At 48.6% G+C, this 21105-nt stretch overlaps 1 protein-coding gene and 1 pseudogene across 2 annotated transcripts in view; both read right to left on the bottom strand.

Moving 5' to 3' along the window:
* Nucleotides 1–523: 523 nt before the first annotated feature.
* LCMT1 (leucine carboxyl methyltransferase 1) overlaps nucleotides 524–21105 on the bottom strand; it is a 40773-nt gene continuing 20191 nt past the window's right edge. Inside the window, exons 4-11 of one of the 2 annotated variants that reach the window (XM_016222713.2) lie at nucleotides 19452–19528; nucleotides 17706–17767; nucleotides 11897–11999; nucleotides 9009–9129; nucleotides 6664–6765; nucleotides 5487–5578; nucleotides 2189–2286; nucleotides 524–736 (exon numbers count right to left, since the gene is read on the bottom strand). In XM_016222713.2, coding sequence (XP_016078199.2) covers nucleotides 714–736; nucleotides 2189–2286; nucleotides 5487–5578; nucleotides 6664–6765; nucleotides 9009–9129; nucleotides 11897–11999; nucleotides 17706–17767; nucleotides 19452–19528 — 678 coding nt within the window. In that variant the 3' untranslated portion in view covers nucleotides 524–713. Of the gene's footprint in view, nucleotides 737–2188; nucleotides 2385–5486; nucleotides 5579–6663; nucleotides 6766–9008; nucleotides 9130–11896; nucleotides 12000–17705; nucleotides 17768–19451; nucleotides 19529–21105 lie in introns of those variants that run through there. The other variant, XM_016222714.2, reaches the window with a different exon arrangement.
* Nucleotides 13760–15535, bottom strand: LOC107544728 (ras association domain-containing protein 8 pseudogene; annotated as a pseudogene).

The raw sequence follows: 21105 nt of genomic DNA, 5'->3' as shown, positions 1-21105 counted from the left end.
TGCCCTTTCAGCATTGAGTGACCACTGATATTCACTTTTGCCCCAAGGTGTCGCCCAACCCCTGCTCAGGGCACACATCTCCCCTTCTAAGGACCCCGTGGTTATGTTGAGCCTTCCCACATATTTCTGGGTGACCCTCCCTCCTCCGGAGCCTTGGTCACACCTGCAAAGCCCCTTTTGCCACATAAAGTAGCACAATAACAGGTCTGGGGATCAGGAAGACATTTCAGGGGCCCTCATTCTGCCTCCACGATAACTTGGATGGAGGGCCACAGGCTAGTCTGGAGGGGGCGGAAACAGGAGCCAAGGGGAGCCGGGCACCCAGTGGCCCAGGGTCAAGGTACAGGTGCAATGTCGGCTGCTGCAAACAAGCACACGTGGGGTAAGTCCCTGAAGGTCGGGAGGGCACAACTGCATCTCACTCCAGGCAGTCGGCCAGGCCAGGGAAGGAGTCAGGACCCTGGGTTTCAGCTCACACAGAAGACACAGCCAACCCAGGGGAGCACAGGACCAGCACACAGGCCATTGGCAACAGAGATTTATTTAAACGGTAAGTCGACAGGAGCAGGAAGTGCAGCGACAGCCCCGGTGACCAACTTCTGGGGTTTGAGGTGCACGGTAGACAAGGCCTGGCCATCACTCTGGGGACTTGCGTGTCAGTTCCAGGAAGGGCGGCGACTGCAGCTTCTGGTTCCACACGAGCCTTGGCCAGATTAGTAAGTGATCTCCATCAAACCTGAGTGGAGGAAAAGAGAGCTGCCAAGAGACCCCCAGTGCAGAGGAGAGAGGCACGGAGGTGGGAGTGACTGCTGGGCCCCAGCCCCATGATAGGCTCTGGCACGGGCCACAAGCCTGACCACTGCAGCTCTGTCCCTGCTTCCTCAGATGGCTCGCATGGGGGAAACGAGCGCCCACATGACGCTGTGTTCGTATGCGCTGTAACTGTTTATGGGCTCTCATGGATGCAGATACAGTTCCTCACGCGCACATGTGCACGAACACCGTGCAGCCAGACACGTGGGGACTATGTTCACTACACTGTTAGTCTGTAAAATCTAAAGTAAACTCAAAAGTACTGTATACAACCCACAATGACCATTCGGACACAGCCCTGTGATAGGACTTCATGGAGCCATTAAGTTACGCTCGCTGAGTTTTTAACAGCAAGGGGATGCTCATGTTATAATATTGAGTTGAAAAGATCAGCAATCAAAGCTACACAAATCTATGAAGTCAGCTCTTCCAGAAACACAGCAAGAGCTGGACATGCAGTGACAGGAGAGTCACCAGAGGGCCTTGGTGACATCACTACGTGGTCACTTCTTTCTCTGTCATACTTCTTACAAGTTTCCAAGTCTCAACTGAAAATTACAGTGCTTTTAAAACTGGGAGGGGAACAACAGTATAAAAACTCACAAGGGATTTTAAATCAAAGACAAGCCGGAAGGAGGTTGTGGCTGACCTGCACAGCTGAGTACACTTATGAGCGGGGGGACGACAGGCCCCAGGGGATGACTAACTGCCACTGCCAGGTGGGGTTTTCACACGGGGCAGACCTCGCCTCTCCACATTCCCTGCTGGATCACTGCCTGTCTACGCTGCACATCCCAGGACACACCTGCAGGAAGCTGGCCACCACGTTCAAGGCCAGAACTGGGATCCAAGGGGTCTTACAGGGCTGCAGAGACGCCCAGGGCCCACCCAGAGAAAGCAGGGTGCACGCAGGCAGCTATGAGGAGGAGCTGGACCAAGACCAAGGTGACTGAGCACGTAGGGGAACCGTGCTAGCAGGGCTGGGCAACGTCGCCCTCTTCAGGAGAGAGAAGAGGGAGACACTCAGCCCACAGGCACTAGGTTTGTGAGAGACACAGTCTGTGGCTGCCACCTAGGAGGCCTGATTATAAGCTGGTCACTTTCATTAAGATCAATAGTTTTAAACTCTCCAGGTCTTTACACCTGAAGCAACCCCACGCACACCTGTGCAGGGCGGCTGGCTGGCTCTGGCGCAGGGCTCTACCTGACAGTCCTCCCGCATCTGTGTACAGAACGCGGGATGTGACGGCCAATCCCAGAGACAGTCACGGGCACATGCACCCGCTAGTGCTCTCTGCGCTCAGAGCTCCGCATGGCTTGGGTTCTTTGCAGATTAAAGGGTCCCCTTTGGGGGTGAATACAGCAGTAAACATACCTAGCTCACGTCCCCCTCGGGTCGCCCAGCACAGGCAGTAGTGCTGCATGAGCTGCTCCAGGAGCTCCAACTCGTCCAGGAACTCCAGGGACTCGATCCTGGGGGTCAGCAGGGAACAGAACAGGGGCAAAATGCTCACGACCGAGACCACGTGAAAGAGGCTGCAAGCAGCAGGTGTGCTGTGCTTCCATGTTAACTTATTTTTATTGAAAAAAGAAAAAAGCATCATAAGCAAGATCAAAAAACAAAGACAAACCCAGAAAACAGAAACATATTTGCAATATAAGTAACAAAGGGCAGACCAGCCCCCTTGCTGCATAAAGAGCTGTTGTACTTCAACAAGAAAAACTTCAAAGTTCATTTAAAAGATGGGTAGGGGTTGGGGAGATGGGTGAAAAGGTGAAGGGGAGTAAGAGGCACAAACTTCCATTTATAAAATAAATAAATTACAGCCCTGGCGAGGTGGCTCAGTTGGTTGGAGCATCGATCGTCCCACAGAACAAAAGGTGGTGGGTTCGATTCCTCAGGGAACACACCCAGGTTGTGGGTTCAATCCCAAGTCAAGGCGCGTGTGGGAGGCAACTGATTGAAGTTTCTCTCTCACATCAATGTGTCTCCCTCTCCCTCTCTCCTCCTCTCCCTCTAAAAATCAATAAAATTTTGCCCTAGCTGGTGTGGCTTCGTGGTTAGAGCATCAACCCACACACCAAAGGGTCACGGGTTTGATTCCCAGTCAAAGGCATGTTCCTGGGTTCCAGGTTCAATCCCCAGCCCCAGTCAGGGCACATGCGGGAGGCAACCAATCTGTGTGTTTCTCTCACACCAATGTCTCTCTCTTTCTCCCTCTCTCTCTCTTTCTCTCCCTCTGAAAAGCAATAGAAAAAATATCCTCAGGTGAAGATTAAAAAATATATTAAAAAATAATAAAATAAAAAAAGACAGGTAAAACCAGTTCACTGGAAAAGAAAAACAAGCAGTTTTCAATCTCGTTTATGAGAAAAGAAATCTAGATTTAAATACCTGACACCTTTCCAACTACCGGAGGGGCAAAGATGGCAAGGCCGACGTGCTACGGGAAGGACTGGGAGCCGCTGTCCTGTGCCAGCAGCGGGTACAGACCAGGACAGGCTCTCTGGAGGTGAGCTTCACCTCCGTCAGTCCACAGCGTGGCCTTTCACTCACTAATTCTGCTCTGATGCCCTGCGCGTGTGCAAGAGTGCTCACCGAAGCTGCCACATAGGCACAGCAAAGACCCCGTGAACTGGAAATGCCGTCGAATCGGAGCACACACAGGGCAGTGCAGCAGCCTTTGGGGGACAGGCAGGTCCACATGCAGCAGCCCCAGTGCTCGGAGCTGCGTGGCCTTTAACCAGCGGGTGGTTTAGGAAGTAATGTGCGTGGCTTAGTGCCTCTGTGCAGGAAAGGCCCGTGCTGACAGAGGGTAGCAGAATAGCAGTGTGGAGTGAGGGGTTTTGTCTTTACTCCACTAATTTCTTTTTCTTAATCACATGCTTGTACGACTTTTTTCAAAAGAGCATTTTAAATGTAAACGTTTAAAGGTATACACACACAGAAACATGCACAAATATATGAAATAGGTTTTAAATATTTTGTCATATGCACACACGGTGGGGGAAAATTCAAGCATTTCCAAAAAGTATGAATAAATAAATCGTGTCCCTCCTCTTCACATAGGCCACATAGGCACCCAGCACTGCCTTTTGTCCAGGCTGAGGGGAGTGGGGGGGCGCGTGTGTGCACACATTTGTGCACGTTTCTCTATGTCCTGTGTTTCTGCCTTGGTGCGCAGGCCTAAGGGTCATATCTGAAGTGAGAATGTCTCTCCGTAAAGTACTTTGATTGCTTCCTAACTAATGCTCCCAACTAGTCAGAAGACACTCAAGGCAGGCTTCCTAGTACCAAGTTCTAGAAGAAACCAGCACCATGACAGGAGCTGACCGCCAGGCACACCACTGCCTGTCTGAGCTGTTATTCCCCTTGTGCTTAGAAAGTGCAGGTACACAGGGCACGCAGCACCTGCAAGTCAATGGGCCTGCCTGGCACTTCTTTTCATGCACAGTATCTGGCAAAACCCTTGGCAAACATGGACATAAACTACGTGGCATTCGCAGAGCTGGGAGGAGCGCTCAGCCTGGGGCAGACGCACAGAGCTGTCCCACCTCATCCTTGCCTCTGTGGGGACATGTGTCCACAAAGGCCATGACGACAGACAGACAACCTGCTGCCCCGTGGCCAAAGCAGTGACAGGCTCCCCCTGGGCACCCAGAGGAGCTGCGAGAGCAGTGCCATCCCGGGGGCCAGATCAGGATCATTCACCAGTCATCCTGACAGGAAGGAAGCAGAAACCGGCCTGTGGGAATGGGAAGCTACAAGAGCCAGGAGACATCGGCTGATCACGTGGAGACAGCCCGGGCACAGACCTCCAAAGCGCCGACACAGACTTGAAAACAAGTCCTACTTCCCACAGTGAAGATGAAGGTCTCTGGAGAAGCAAAACTGGAGTTCTTCTCACTATCTTGCAAGAGACCAACAACTACACCTGTAGGTCCCCAAAGGCAGGAGGAAGCACAAAGCAAGAAGTAAGAACAGTTATGAAACAGAACTAACCCTGAACAGCACCAACACTGGCCAGAGGTGAGCACAGCAAGGTGCCCGCAGTGTTTTCCTAACGGCCTCACCTGCACGCCCACCTAGAAAGGCGTCCGCAGCCCTGGCCACGGTGACCCTCAATGTTTGACAGGGAAAGGGAAATACAGTCTGTTGTTAGGTTTTTCAAAAGCAAGGTGGTTTACAGACATACGTGTAGCACGAATCCACTGATTAAAAAATTCAAATCTCTGTATCAGAGGCACTTCTATGGTGCAGAGAGGATGCCGCCCCTTGTGAACACGGCTCTCTGAGGGCGTGGGTGCAGGGAGCACAACTTTGAACTTCATGCTCTGTACATGCTTGAAAACTATTTTACAATGAGTGTGTATTTCTGTCACAATGAGAGAAAAAGTCCATTTAAAAATCTGTGAGCAGACACTTTGCCCTCAGAGGCCCCTGAACAAGGACCTTCTCCTCCCCCTCCCAACCACGGGACTATGCAGTCTCCACTGCCCAGGTGGCCTGGGAGTTTTGCAGGTGTAACTGCTTGTCTGGCGAAGATCACCTGTCTTGGCACAGACCCGTCTCAGCTGACAGCAATGCGCTCCCAGTGGGGCCCAGCGTCTAGTCTGTCTTAGGCGAACTTGTTCCGCAAGGAGCCTGGGGAGGGTTTGTTTGTTGCACGTACCTGCTGGCCTCAGTCTGAGGTAATCTGCTGTACAATTCCATCATGTTCACGGCCGACGCCGTTTCCCACCCATTGGACAGGAGCCGCTCTCTCTGAGCCGCGGGGGAGAGAATGGAGAAGCACAGGCACGTCGTGAATGCAGGCGTCTCTAAGCACTGAGATTTCTTACATGACCCCACTTTCAAAAGCCCTTTCCGACCCACCACCCTTCTTCCTATTTTCCAGAGCTCTATGGTGAACACACACAGTCCCCTATTCATTGAAATGGGCCAGAGTGGGAGGTGTCTCTTCAGCCAAAAATGACATTTTTAAAAAGAGATGCCCGGCCAGACGTGGCTCAGCAGTTGAGCTTCGACCTCGGATCCAGGAGATGGCGGTTCAATTCCTGGTCAGGGGCACATGCCCAGGTTGCGGGCTCGATCCCCAGTCGGGGGAGTACAGAAGGCAGCTGATCTATGACTCTCTCATCACTGATGTTTCTCTCTCTCGCTCTCCCTCTCTCTTCCTCTCTCTGAAATCAATAAAGATATATTTTTAAAAATAAATAAATAAGTAAAATAAAAAGAGGTGGGACTACTATAGATTCCAAGAGATTCAGGGACACAAAAAAGTGTGGACCATGTTTGGACCCTGGTTCAAATGCACCAACTACAAACATTTAAAAAATGACTGTGAACTGAAAACTGAATGTGAACTGGGTGTTGGGCACCAAGAGGGAGCTACTGCCAGTGTCTAGGCTGTAATCGTGGTGTCGTCATAATCTGGGAGAAGAAATTCTTGCTGGCAGGAGATTTATACTGAGGTATTGATGGGGAAGTGATACACTATCTGGGATTTGCCTTAAAATATTTCAACACCACCCACAAAAATCTGGAGAGAATAAACAATATTTATGAAATATTAATTACTGAAGCTGGCTGATGGGACATGGGTGTTCATTTACTATTCCCTCTTCTGTTGTTTCAAAAGTGCAAAATAAAGTTAAAATAATAGGGTGTACAAAATATGTGTTTTTGAGACCAAGACGGGAAGCAGGGCTTGGATTCCATGAGTGTGATGAACCAGTGGCCCCCAGGGAGCCATGGCCACCTGCAGGCAGGCGCTGCTCTGTGAGGGGCGGACTCCTTTCTTGGCTGGCTGACAGTACCAGAGGACGTGGCAGTCTCTGCTTTCTGACCTGTGAATCTAAGGACTTGCAGGTCTCCACCCCCGCCAGGTCACACTGTCGTCTCCGCAGGTTTTCGATCATGATCTGCCCGAACCGATCATCCATGTTCACCTGGAAGGAAAGAGCAGCCAGGCATTGCCATCAGGGTTTACCCTTAAATATGGAAAATACCACACCATCCTCTTTCTACCCAGTTAGCACTGAGATCTGTTAGCACCCAGTGCAGGTCATAGAACCTGTGCACAGTGCTGATGGGAGTAGGCACAGGTGGCCCCTGGAGGGCAGCTGCCCCCACAGTGAAACAGCCGGGCCCAGCGGTCAGTGCACCGCAGCGGTCTCTCCTGCAGGTGCACCTGCACATGTCCGCTGCAGCACTGTGCAGAAGAACCTGGAGAGACCTAAACGCGTCATTTGGGCTTCAGACATTCTCGCATGTTTCCCATAATGAAATAACACACGGCCGGGTATTTCCTCCCATGCTGCTGTGTACAGCTTACACGGTACCAGGGGTCAGATGGCACACTAGTACTCGGGAGGGGGCGTTTTGAGCACACACTCCCTCGCTGTCATGCCCGGCCGGACACCTGATGGCTGAGAGACTAGCCAAGCTGCCCGCCCTCTGTGCTTCAGTCCCCTCACCTGGAAAACCACGAAGACAAGTACTTACCCTGTGGGCTGTTGTGACTAAGTAAGTGAACACATATGAAACTCACAGCACAGGCTTCATTGTTACTATTTTCATTGCTATAGTTGCCATCGCCCACGTGGTTTGTCATTTTAGAGTAAGTAGGGACTAAAGTAAGGCACATGAGCAACTAATGCAGGTGAGGGTGCGGATGCTTCTGTACGCGTGAGGAAACTACTGAATTAAGTGGTGGGGGGAACTGAACCGTTTTGGGGACAGTGTGGGCAACATTTTGGACACTGGCCCATTTCTAGGCCTGCTCCAAAGGGACAAGGTCTCTGGCCGAAGTCACTGATCCACCACCTGCCTGTGCTGTTGGACAGAGGAGCACACCAATGAAGCAAGGTAATGTGTGGAAACATTCGGAAAGGAATTCATTTTCCCAGGTCCGTGTCCTGAGAGCAAAGGCAGGATCCCAGAATTAACTCACATCAGAGGAGGAAAGACCAAGGAGGGCAGCTGCCACTACATCCACTCACCAGGACTGAAGACTGAGTCTGAGCACCGCCCCGGTTAGAGAGGGAAGGAGGAAATCCACCCCCGAGAGCCACCTACACAGGACCCTGCACAGGGTGGGGTGAGGAGACCAGGTCTAGCCCCTGGTTTGCCCTAATCATGCGACCATGGGCAGGCCCTGCACTGCTGTCACCTGTCACGAAATTTAAAAATAAAATGATAGACAATAAAATCAACAAAATTAAACTAAACTAAAACAGGGAAGTTAGCTGCCATGTACTGCGTCTGCCACGCGCCCAGCACTGAGCTCACGAGTTCCCATGATAAACCAGAGAGGAGCCCCGCTCTCGCTGTGAATGAGGAACAGTGGCGGCCGGCGCTTCCTTAGCCGCCGCAAGGCGGCAGACAACCCGGTGAGGTCGGGGCTTCACCATCCTCGTCTTTCAGGTGAGGAAAAGGCACAGAGAGGTTGTGCAACTTGCCATGGTCACACAGCTGCAGTCTAGCTCCAGAGCATGGACCCCAACCACCAAGCACTCCTGCGTAAGGTCACACAGCCAATAAGGACAAACAGGGCACAATACGGACCAAGCTGGATGATCCCCAAGCTCTAAAACAACCCAGTCTGCACCAGATCAGCAGGCAAACCCACAGCCATGGATCAAGCTCAATGAATTTAGAAATTAGGAAATGTTACATTAAAATCCTGCATTTCTAACTTCTGAAAAGCTGGGAGTTCTGGCAACACTAGGCTCACTGGCCCACTTGGTGACGATTGGCTGGGACTAATGAGTAGCCACTCTCCTGAGATGGGACATGGCAGCCAGTGCACCCTAGTCCCCACCACTCCACACTGCTCACCCGCCAACGTCTTCCACTTGCACCACATGCCCAGCTCTGAGGGCATTGAGTGTGCTACCCCTACAGTGTGGGCAGCCGAACTCCCTCCATCAAGGGCCAAGACTTGATAGTAAATACAGTGATCAAATAGGAACTCAAAAACCTTTTACAGTGGTCAAGGTAGCAATTCCAAAAACTCTGGCTAACAGTTTGCAGGAGATCAAGAAGTCAGGAGCAGTGGGCCTGGGGCGATGACTAATAACATGTGAGTGGCAGAGGCAGAAGGTAAAGAAAGCAGAAGCTGTCCAGGGTGCTCAGAGGGAGAGCCACCGCTGTGCTCCCTGCAGACTGCCACTTTCTCGCGCTCCTTTACCTGCTCATAGTTGATGAACATGGCGGTCCCGAAACTGCTGGCCGCCCACTTGAGTAGGTTTGCAGACTGCTCCGGAGTCATGTAGACCAGCACACACTCAGTTACCAGCAGTGTTGGCAGCCTTGGGAGAAAAAAAGGCACCTACGTGTTTTCTTCGGGCTGGGACTGGCCGTGCATGTGTTGCAGTACTGGCAGGGCCATTCACACCCCAGGGACCCAGCAGTACTTGGCAAGCACATGGTCAGTTAGCACAGCAACACATGGGACACGCCATGCCCCAAAGACTTCTACAGTCCAAAGGTGAGCCACAAGCAGCGGTCGGAAGGCTGCAGATTTCCCTCCGCCCTGCACCCACATGGTGGCAACACCAAATCGCAGGTTCTGCCACTCAAGAGGTGGAGATCACTTCCTCCCCCTGGAGTCTGGATCAGCATGCAACTTGTTCTGGCCAATGAACAGGAGCAAACAAGAAGCCTGACGATCACTTGCACATGGGCGCTTGCTTTCTTGCTGCACCCAGGCTGGCCTGTCATAGGAGGGGAGTACCCTAGTGAATGAAGCAGCCCAGTGACTGAGTCAGCCCCCAGCTGTGTGTACACACACACACACACACGAGTGAACCCCAGAGGATATCACACACACACACACACACACAGAGTGAACCCCAGAGGATATCACACACACACACGAGTGAACCCCAGAGGATAACACACACACACACACACACACACACACACACACACACGAGTGAACCCCAGAGGATAACACACACACACACACACACACACACACACACACACACACACACACACACACACACACACACACGAGTGAACCCCAGAGGATATTAGGTAAGCCTGGCCTCCCAGCAGAAGAACCACCCAGCTAAACCCAGCCCAAATTGTCAACTCAGAATCCTGAGCAACTAAACTGTGAGCTGTCTGAAACTTCTGAGTTTGGAAGGGTTTGTTACACATGAAAGCTGACGAACAGAATGCAGAAATACTGATACTTGTTTAACAGAATCTAGTTCTTCTCACATAAGCTTATACCATGAGGAACTGAAAACAACACGATCAATCTTCAACAAATTACATTATACTTAGTATCTGCTCTCACTAACCAGACTCAAAGTAAGAACAAGTGAGCAAAAGCAACAAACTCCTACAGAAATACCTAAAAGCCTTAATTTTTGAAGGGGACACTGACTCAAAGAGGTTCTTAAACAAAGAAAACCGCCTCCTGCTCAGTAACAAGCAGGAGAGGTCAGACTGAGACCCAGAATGACACTCCAAGATGGGAAGGCTGCAGGCTGACCAGTACCAGCTGTAATCTACTGACCTTCCCGCACTAACCCGCCCAGGAAAACCAGTCATGTCCTTGAATGTCAAGACTCACCTTCTGCTAAAAGAACACACTACGCCTCTCAATGTGAGAGGCATGTAAAGGGTTCCCCAGAGGGGAAAAAGGGGACAGGTAGGTAGGAAAATCCTAATGACAACCTGGCTGATGATTCTGGGCAAAACAGGCAAACAAGAACTTCAAAATGGAGACATAAATGAAAGCTGTTAGGAAATCAAGCTTTAACTCCCTGCACCTCCCTTCCCTCATCGCCCAGCACTTGCCTCTACTGCACCTGCTCTTCCGCCCCTTCCTCCCCTCACAGAAGGGGGATCTTTGCTTTCCCCAGAGGACAGTTAGACTCAGTCTACACTCTACAGCCCCCTTTCCTCTCTAGCAATGATCCCCCAGTTGCTAATTTCTTTCACTAAATGCCACTGATATCTGCCTTCAATTTCTTCTCTAAAATAAACTCCCTTGACCTCACCTTCCTCTCAAGCCTCTCCCTACAGCAGACGGCACTGACATGCCTTTACCTCCCACCAACAACTCTTTACTTGTCTAATGATGACCAGCATCCCTCGAGCTACAGTCACACATCTCACGCCCTCTGTGCCCCACAGGCCCTCTCTCTCCAGAATTCGGTGTGAACCCTTCTGCCTCTTTTTAAAAATACTCCTGTGAGGTACATATGTAATCATGAAAACACAGCATTGGGGGGATTTGACTTTTTATACACTAAACATATTACCCTGTGACCTGATTATTTACTCAATATTAAGTTTTTGAGCTCTCTCCAAGTTGACCAGGGGGTGCATCATACAGGTGATTCATCCATTCCCCTCCTGAAGGGCACTAAGGCTGTGTTTAGTTTTCTGCTACTAAAAACGGTGGCTGCAATGAACACCCACCTGTGCATATATGCAGGGGACACACCTGGAAGTGGGACTGCTGTATCACATGGTGCAGGCATCTGCAATCTCACCAGATTTCCAGACTGTTCCTCACCATGGTAGTACTAAGCTCACTTCCTTTCCTTTCCTTTCACCCTGTCACCTTGTCAACACTTAATATTGCCAGACTCTTACATTTTTGCCAACTTGATGGGAGTAAAATGGAATTTCATCTGATTACTACTGTGGTTCTGTACCCTTTTCCTATGACATTCTTTAGTTTCTTCTATGAGATGCCTGGTCTTTTTTTTCCCATTGGACTATGGGACATTTTTTTTTTTTTTAACAGTAGCTGTTCTCTATATATTCTGGATGCTAATCCTTTCTTTGTATGTTCCAATTGTATGTTTCTATGCATACAATTATCTTCTCTCGAGCTTTGTTTATATTATACATCAGTATTTTACAAAAGCAATACAGGGGATTCTGATGTAAAACAGACTTGAGAAACAGTGCTTCTAAAAGGTTCAGAAAATTACTCAAGGTAACGATGCACTGAAAAACGGGGCCTGGGTATCACGCTGCACTTCCTACTGGCCTTATCTCATGTTAGCATGAGACCACAAACGTGTAAGAGGTTAAAAAAAATCTCACTGTGTATTCATGTTACATTTCTTTAGTTTCTCCTCCAGCTCAGCTAAATCCCGAAGATCTGCTCCAATAATAGCATATCTCTTTGAATTCAACATGTGTCCATCTGCAAATACAAGAGAAGATAATTTCAACAGAAGTTAATCAAGAAGAGGTTATAATTCCAATGGATATGGCTTCTCCAAAATTAAATTTATTGTTTTTCTCCATTACAAAAATACATGCTCATTATTTAAAGAAATCAGATAAGAGGACAGTGAAAGTTAACTTTCCCAAAAGAGCAATTAGTGTTTCGGTGTATAGCATTCCAGTTTTTTTCCATACGTGCGTAAACTAATGTACACAATACAAACACTCTCTCTCTCACCCCCCCCCCCCCCCGACACACACACAAAGAAAACAGGGACATGAGATACTTGTTTTGAAAAATGCTTTTCCTACTTAACAGTGATTTCAGGGTGTTCTGCTGGGTGGATAACGCACGGAATGACCCAATCCCTCACTACCAGACATGGTGTTTCCAAGCTGTCTCTGTCTCGGGCACTGTGATGAGCATCCCATATGTGCATCATGAAGCACCCATCTAATAATGTCTTTAAAGTAAGTGCAGAGTAACCTGTGTGACTTATACATCCAGGGATGCTCATCACAGGGTCTACGACAGAGATGAATTTAAGGGTATAAACTTGCACTGGGTAGCAGATACATCCTAGAGATCTGATGCACACGATGTGAATCCTGACAATACTGCACTACGACCCTCAAAGCTGCTGAGAGATCTTCATTTTTCCAACCACTAAAAAGAAACGATAATTAAGTGACGTGATTGAGGTACTAATTATCACTACAGCGGCGGTCATACTACAACATATAAACGTACCAAATGAACAGGTACACCTTGCATTTAGGCAGTGCTCTACGTCAAACACACGTCTACTTAAGAAGCAGGTTACAAGTGGAATTAGGTCAATGAGTGAACTATTTCACAATGGTACTGACTGGCAGGCTGCTCTCTAAATGTTGTGCCAATTTGTAAGATACTACACTTAAAAGAAAACAATTCATGATCTAAACTATTTGCAAATAAAATAGCACTAGCTTTAAGGTTTTCCAGCATAGGCAGGATGGTCTCAAGCCCTGGCAGACATCAGAATCACACGTTGCTGGGCTCCACCCTGAGTGTCTGATGCAGATCTTTCAAAGTGTAGACGCTTTCATTTCTGAGAAGTTCCCACGTGCTGCTGGTGCTGCTCATCCGGGACTTCACTTCAGAACCACTGGTCCAGATGAAATGGGACTGGCAATAGTGAAAGTCCAGCGACGGGCACACGGAGGTTCACCAATCTAGTCATACCATTTCTGTGTATGCCTGGAATTGCTTTCAGTTAAAGTTTAAAAGCAGACTTATGATAAAGAGAAAGAAAACTGATCAGTTGTTTACCAAAACGCTGGGGAAGGAGCTGGACCATCCAGCAGCCATCCTGGGCCACTACTAGTAACTCGTTCCCTTGGCTTTGAGGACCCACAGCAAACATGAGGAAAAGGCTAGAGCACAGCACGTGAGCAGGTCCTCTCTCAGGATCTCAATGACCCCAACTGGCCGATCCGATTACATCTGGCCACACACCATACCTCCCGGGAACTGACCAGATGTCAGGAAAGCACTCAGGGAGCAGGGAAACCTGCCAGCCGCGGGCACACTGCCTGCATCAGGAAAAGGTGTGAGGAAGAGGGAGGCACTTGTCTGCCCCACTATGAAATCACATGACTCCCAAAAGCCTATGTGCCTTCCTGCAAATGACACACATATTAATAAGAAGCATATTTAAAATGAACTTTTCTATCCCTGAAAAAAAAACAAACAAAAAAAAACAGAAAAAAATCCAGAATTTTGAAGCATGTAGCTCAGGGGAGACACCTTACTCAGAGAGGGTGGAGCTACAGGTAGCAGGGAGAGCAGAAATGCCCAGTCATGACGCCTAAAAACTGAGCACAGGGCAGCAGAGCTGAAGGGGTCAGTGGCATGAGGTGCACCGGCCAGGCCCAGCCAGGTGCCAGGGCAGGCTGGCATGCCCCACTGAGGTTCACCAGCGACGGCGGACTCCAACAGCACACACCCGGCATGCCCTGGGGCCACTCTGAAGTGGGGACATGGGAGCTACTCAAGCGGTGCAGGGATAGGTCACTCCCTGCCCCCGAAGGACGCCTTCCCCTCGCTGTGCGGGGAACAGAATATGTTTAGTACAGCACACGGCCTCAGAGTGGGTTTCAAAGGAGTTTAACTATTCTGGAAAAATATGCTGTCTTGCTAGCAAAGTTATGTAACATTTTTAAATACCAAGACATCACTTCGCCTGGGAGAAATCGGATTGGGAGAAACTTTTATTATTTTTTACTGTCCGTCATGCCTTCATTGGGTCTCTCCCCTAAAGACAGGCAATGTTGTACATACGTATGTGCCTCCAGGATTAAAACCAGATGAAGTAGGATTCCGTAGACCACAAAGATTCCTGGGGAGTTGCCGAGAGGACCTCGGCCACCTCGGGCATGAGACTGGAATGGTGCCTGCATGTGAGGCCTCCACTTCGATGGGCTCCTCTGGGAAAATGCAGCTCTGCCCGTCTGCTGGATGAACTGCTGGAGACGACTCTCCGCAGCTCTTCAGTCAACTGCTCCAGTCCTCGTTCTTTGTCCTGTAGTCACTCAGTGACCTTCCCACAGCTTCTGCATCACCATCCGGCCTCCGACTCGCGGGCCTGTCAGTTTCCCGTGACCTTCCCGACCTTCCCTTGAAGCCCTGTGAGTTGTGCCCCCAGAGTTCTGTTGCAATTTTCTGCTTTGAGATGGCGTTCCACTGTCTGGGCCTGAGACAAACGGCCCTTTTCACTCTTGCAAAGTCTATTCTTTTCTGTCTTTCTTGAAGTTGATCCTTCAGCTGTTTTGTATTTTCCTGTTCAATCTGTATTAATTCCTTTTCCCAAAATTCTTCCTCTTCAAGTTCTACATCATTTCTTTTGACCTTTTGCTCCATGTGCACCATTTCCTAGTCAAGGGTAGAATTATATTTTTGCTCCCAAATCATATTTCTATCATTGGACTCTAGCTCGTTCTCAATGGATGGAGCTTCTCTGTCTGCAAATGGATCAGCCTCTTTAGCTCATCTACTATTGTTCCGCAGTCATTTGGCACTTTTTGCTTAAATTCTGTTTCTTTACCTTTTCCAAAAATTTCCATTAACCCTTTGCACCTCTGCAAAGGTTAGATTCTCTCCTTTGGCTTGCTTTGTCAATCCGAGGCCTCACTCTAGGTGAGGGGTACCCTCTGCCTGCATAAAGGTCTCTCAGGAATTCGAGCCACGCCATCTGACGTGGGCTGCTCACTGTGGGATGGCCCCAGCCACGTAAAATACGCTGCACATCATAGCACACCGCCCCATCTGTTAAGGATGTGACAAGATTCTCATGAGGCTTCAAATGTCTCAGCATCCCCCCAGCTTTCTAGTGAAGTGCGCCTTCCTGTCCAGCCTGGTGCTTGGGCTAAGGCTATTACAACCTCTTGACAAGTGGTGGCTTGGGTGACCCCACAAACAATCCTCTGAACTCCATCCACCCATACTTCAAGCTCCACATGCACCAGTGAAGGTCACCCGGGGCCCTGAGGCTGGTCACCAAAGGTGTCAGGTCCTATCTCTGGCTATGGGAACACGGGGAAGGCAGTGTGTGCAGTCAGCTTTAGCGCCCCGGGGCCCCCAAGCAGGAAGAGTGGAAGCAGTCTTGAGGAAGAGGAGGGCAGCAGAGGTATCCTAGGAGCAACGCAGGCACTCAGTTCCACAAATGCACAGCCGCCGCTGGCCACCAGGCAGGGCTGGCTGGAGGCTGAGGACACAGCGGCAGCACTGGGAGCACGACAGCCGCCTAGCACCTATGCTGGCCGCACAGTCCCGCACGCCTCCTTCCGTGGGCCCTCCACAGGAGGGAGGCCCGGCTCCAGTGTGCACCTCCCGGGCAGGGCAGCGCTCAGTGAGTGAGGACGACCTTGGCCTGGTGGGAGTGTGAGAGTGTGTGGGCAGCGCATTGGCCAGGTTGGGAGAGATTTTTAAAATGGTAATACCCAGTGTTAGTGAAGGTGTAGGGAATGGGAATCCTTACCCCTCTAGTGGAAGCAGAAATTAGTAAAAAGGGTCTTGAAGAACAGTCTGGTCACAGCTAGTAAAATCCATAGAATGTAATTCTCTGAGCTGGCAGTTCCTGCAAATACGCACACATACATATGTATGTTTTCTACAGCACTGCTTAATATAAATCAACACGAAGGGAAGCAGTCTCAAAGACCATCAGAGGGAAAAGATTAAACGAAACAGAATTTCCGTGCAGGGAAGTACTATGAAGCCACTGGAATTGATGATGCAGAGAGCTGCCCAAGCAGACAGAAGAGACACAGCCGTGATCTGTTGGCATGTGAGCAGAGCAAGTTTCAAACAGTACGTGTCAATTATTCAGTTTATTAATATTACATATAAATACAGGTTTATACACAGAAGTACAGATTCACTCATTGAACATGTATATATTGAATTACAACACACATTTATTTGATGGGCATTCATTCAATAGAAATCTGCGGAACCCTCTAATGCGCCAGGTGCAGGGCCGGTTCGTGTGCGCCCTGGCCCATCTCTGGGTATAACCGTCACCTATAGTCCAAAACACTGAGCAGTGAGTGCTTTCCTTGGGGTGGGGAGGGGTTGCGGAGGGTCTTTACTTTCTACTTCCTGTATTTCTACATTGATCAAAAGTCATGTCAAGTGTTAGATCTCTTGCTACAGACAATTGTTCTGACACAAACAGTAACTGAATATATAGAAAATCATCACAGCAAAAGTGTGGAAAAGCAAACAAATGGCCAGCAAGTGGCAAAGCCTAAACTGGTTCTGCTTACAATGGGGTGAGGGAAACAGGAGTGGGGGAGACATTTCCTGCGGAAGTGTGACTGGGGACCCGTCACTAGGAGGACTGACTGACTAACACACTGTGGTTGTGCACACAAGGGCTCTGAGTTGTCTGACATGTGCTGGGCTGTCTGTGCCCACCATCCAGGAAGGCCACCCTCTCTGCGGGTTTTCTGACCTGAATTAGTATTAAGCAGAACTTCTCTGTCAGACAGACTGAAAATGATGGAAGACTCTGGAAGAGATTCACCTTAACTTGAAGAACTTAGAAATGAGGAGTGTCGTTAGAAACATTTATAATTAAAATTGGAGGGGAAAATGAGCACAGGAGCCAAGGAGGTGACATAGGGTGAGGCAGGTCAGACCTAAAACAGAGGCCCCCCAGGAGTGGGGACAGGAGCGGGACACTCTGTCCTCCCCAGGACTTCCGTGGAGGAGTAAGGGCCCACAGGTGCCAGATCTGCTCTTTCCAAGGAAAGCAGGAAATCCAGGTTCTCATTAAAAATCTCCTGTTTTCAAAATGTTGGCAACTAATTTAGATTTTTTGAAAGATTTAAGATTGGGACCTATGGAAATCTAATAAAACACACAAAAAGCTGTTTGGGACCTATGGAAATCTAATAAAACACACAAAAAGCTGTTTTAAAATCCTTCACGGAAACTGCAGGAAGTATGCATGGATCAGAAGTAGACACCGTAACATCATGTGCACAGGTGCACACAGGAACATGCACACACACATGCGCACACTTGCACACACACATACGCGCGCACACAGGCCATCTTTAAAAAAGAAAAGGGAAGTCAAGCAAAACAGCTATATAATATAGCCCACACTGCACTACATAGGTTAATGGTACTTGCCGATTTGAAGTGAGTCCTCTGAATGTAACTCTAAGATGGGTTTTGACAGGACAGGTTTGAATCTATGGGGAGGTGGGAAAGAGGGGAAAGATGAGTCAGGCAGCTTATTTACCACAAAAACGCAGACAGCCGCTATAAAAATGGCAAATGTATTAACACTGTGGGGGCTTTTGCTCAATTCCATTTGACCTGAGGCACATACAGTAAAACTTAAGTGGACACGTGTCTCAGCTAAGTGTTATACTCAGAATTTGATGTCAATCACAAACTGATGTGAAACACTCAAACTCAGAAATAGCTCAAGACAGGCCAGTAAGAATTTCCCAATGTTCCAGTATCTGTCAAGATATCTCTAGTTTCTTGCCTCTTCTCAAATTAAATTTTAAAGATGGCCCAGCCAACATGGCTCAGCGGTTGACCGTTGATCTATGAACCAGGAGGTCCTGGTTCAATTCCCAGTCAGGGCACATACCCAGGTTGTGGGTTCAACCCCTGGTTGGGGTGCATGCGGGAGGCAACTGATCGATGTTTCTCCCTCACATCAATGTTTCTCTCTCTCTCCCTCTCTCTCCCCCTTCCTCCCTTCCTCTCTAAAATCAATACAAACATTTTAAAAAAATAAAAATAGCTACTATTTCTCATGGATAACTAAAAAAGTTGACTTACTCAGACCTAAAGTTCAGAAACGTCTATCTGATGACACCCCCAATCAAGACTATGAAAAAAATCAGAGAGCCAACTGTCAGTACCCGAGCACCATGCAGACACCAGCACATTTCCTGCTCCAGAAACCACCACTAGCCTGACAGAGCCCCTTCACTTACTCCCAAGTTCTAACAGCCTAAGCATCAGAACTGCCATAATCAACTGAAAAACACTTTTAATACAAAATATTATTTCCTATTTGAAAAGGGTAAAAATCTTACTTTCATAGGATAAAGTAGAAATAACAAAGCTTGAAAAATATTCCCACCTTGTGCAGATTAGACATTTCTAAAGGACAAGCTTAAATTTCTATGCTTATTAAGTTTTGTAAATATAATTAGGATTTTGTTTCGATGACTGAATTAAGCAGGAGGGAGGAAGTGTGGGTTAGCACTATTAAGAAACCTTGACCTTGGGCTTTAAGTCAGGGTTTAAATCTCAGCTCCACCTCCTGCAAGCTGGATGACCTCAGGCAAACTAACCAAACTTCAAGCCTCAGTTTCCCATCTGTAAAAGGGGCTAACAAGAGCACTTAACTCATGAGTCTGCTGAGAACTGGGTGAGACAACCCAAGTGAAGCATCAACCATGGTGTGAGGCAACGCAAGCTCTCAGCAAAGACTAGCAAACTAGTCGTCTACAACTCTACAAACCCTCTGAAACCTGGAATGCCCCGCAACGGCTCATAGAGAATCACTGACTAACTTCAGTCTCCATTCACTCATTCAAAAATATTTACTGCACATCTACTCTGGACCATGTACCTTTCTATGCCCTGGGGACAAAGCAGCAAACAAAATACACATAAAAAAATCAAAGTATCAAACTACTCTCCCTTGAGAACTACATCAGTGGTCAGAGTTGCAGGAGAGGGTGTGTTTCATTTTGAAGGCTGCACGGCACATTGGAATGAGGGTCCCAGGGAAGAAGGAAGGTGGGAGGTGGTCACAGGAAAGCCGTGCACAAGACGAGAGCCTGGCCACCAGCTGCCACCCACTGAGGCTGGTTCTGGATTCTTTTCTCCGGCCAAAGCCACACTTACTTGATGCTGTGCAGTTTTCTTGTGACTATCATTGGAAAGTCGACTTCAAAATATTTACTTGGGAGAAGATCTTGATCCTGAGAAAAAACACACAGTAATCTGTAGAATTACATATTCACGCAACATTTACTGGTCATCTTCATGGGCCAAGTGTGAGGCCCCGAAGAGCAATGTGGCACTTAGGACCTTAAATCGGGGGAATGATAGGGTCAGTAATGCACTTTTCAAATTATTTTGGTCTCAGCATGAAGAATGAATGGAGGAAAAAGTTAGAAGGCCACTGAGGTCATCCAGGTAAGAAGTAATGGGGGGCCTGAGCTGGGGCATCCCACTGGGATGGAGGTGGGAGGTAAAAGGCACTTTGGAAGTAGGACAGGGCAGTATTTTCCAAAAAGCAGCTTGGGACCTAACAGCCTGGGTGAGGAAATCAATGTATGTAGTGGGTCCGCCCAGCAGTTTGGGATGAAATAGAATAAAATAGCCAGTATCAGGGGGAAAAAAGAAAAGAAAAAGCATGTAATGAGGGCTAGTATTATTTTGTGATACATTTACTTTTTTCTGTGAGTGGAGTATATGGAGAGATAAAGAACAGGCACTGTAGAGCCCAGGGGCAAGGGTTCAAATCCCAACTCCACCACCTGTTTGCTGTGACGCCTCGGGAAACGCACTCAACTCCCTGGGCCAAGGTTTCCCAATGTGAAAAGTAATGATAACACCTCATGGAGTTGTGAGAATTACTGAGGAAATACAAGAGTGACAGTCAGCACCACCTATGTGCCTTTATCACTTACAGACAGAGGTACACAGATGTGGGTCCTGGCTTGGGGTATACATTTATGTTCTACTCTGGGCTGCAGTAAAAAAGTGTGAAAGGCAAACAGAAACACAGACACACGGACACACGGCTCTGCTTCCCTTTGCGTCTTTTGCTAGCTTGATTGGGACCATTCTCCAATGCTTCCTCTCCCTGTCAGCTGTCACACCTGCACGGACTGTAAAATACCCCTCTGGTGTCACTAAAGGATGCATGTCACGTTGCAGGAGCTCCTCATGCCTCTTAGACCCAGCAAGGACAAGACGCTTCACACCTGGCCCACATGCCCAGTGTCTCCCTCCATAGACACTTTTAACCCCCTTGTGCCCACCTGCACTATATTCCAGAAACTACGTATTTTTTAAAAAGATGGAGAAGAAAGAAAAGAAAGTTACTGGAGAGATTAAAGATGGCGGTGGACTGAGTGGAAGCTACACTGACACTCTCCCAGGACCAAACTGGAATAACAACTATAGAAAAACCATCCTGAATAATCAACTGTAACTGAAGACAGGCTGGAGAGCACCCTCATGAACAAGGAGGAAAAGGGGAGACCACACAGAGACTGGTAGGAAGTGCAGAGGTGCAAGAGGGCTGGCTGGGCTCCAACAGGCAGCAGCTGAAGGTCCGGAGGGAGATCTCAGCTGTGGGGGGTTGCTACTGAGACTCTGGGGCCTAAACCCCAGGCCAGGCTCCCCAGCCCAGAGCACCAGAACTGAGAAAGGTGCCCACATAACATCTGGCTGTGAAAAGCAGCCAGGTTTCTGTCTGCCAGGGATATACAGATGGAAATGCAGACACCCTCTTAAAGAGCCAACACACAAAGTTTCATGTGCAGCT

Source organism: Miniopterus natalensis, chromosome 3 (genome assembly GCF_054644295.1).
Source record: "Miniopterus natalensis isolate mMinNat1 chromosome 3, mMinNat1.hap1, whole genome shotgun sequence".
Lineage (NCBI taxonomy): Eukaryota > Metazoa > Chordata > Mammalia > Chiroptera > Miniopteridae > Miniopterus > Miniopterus natalensis.
This window is presented reverse-complemented; position numbering and strand designations above follow the sequence as displayed.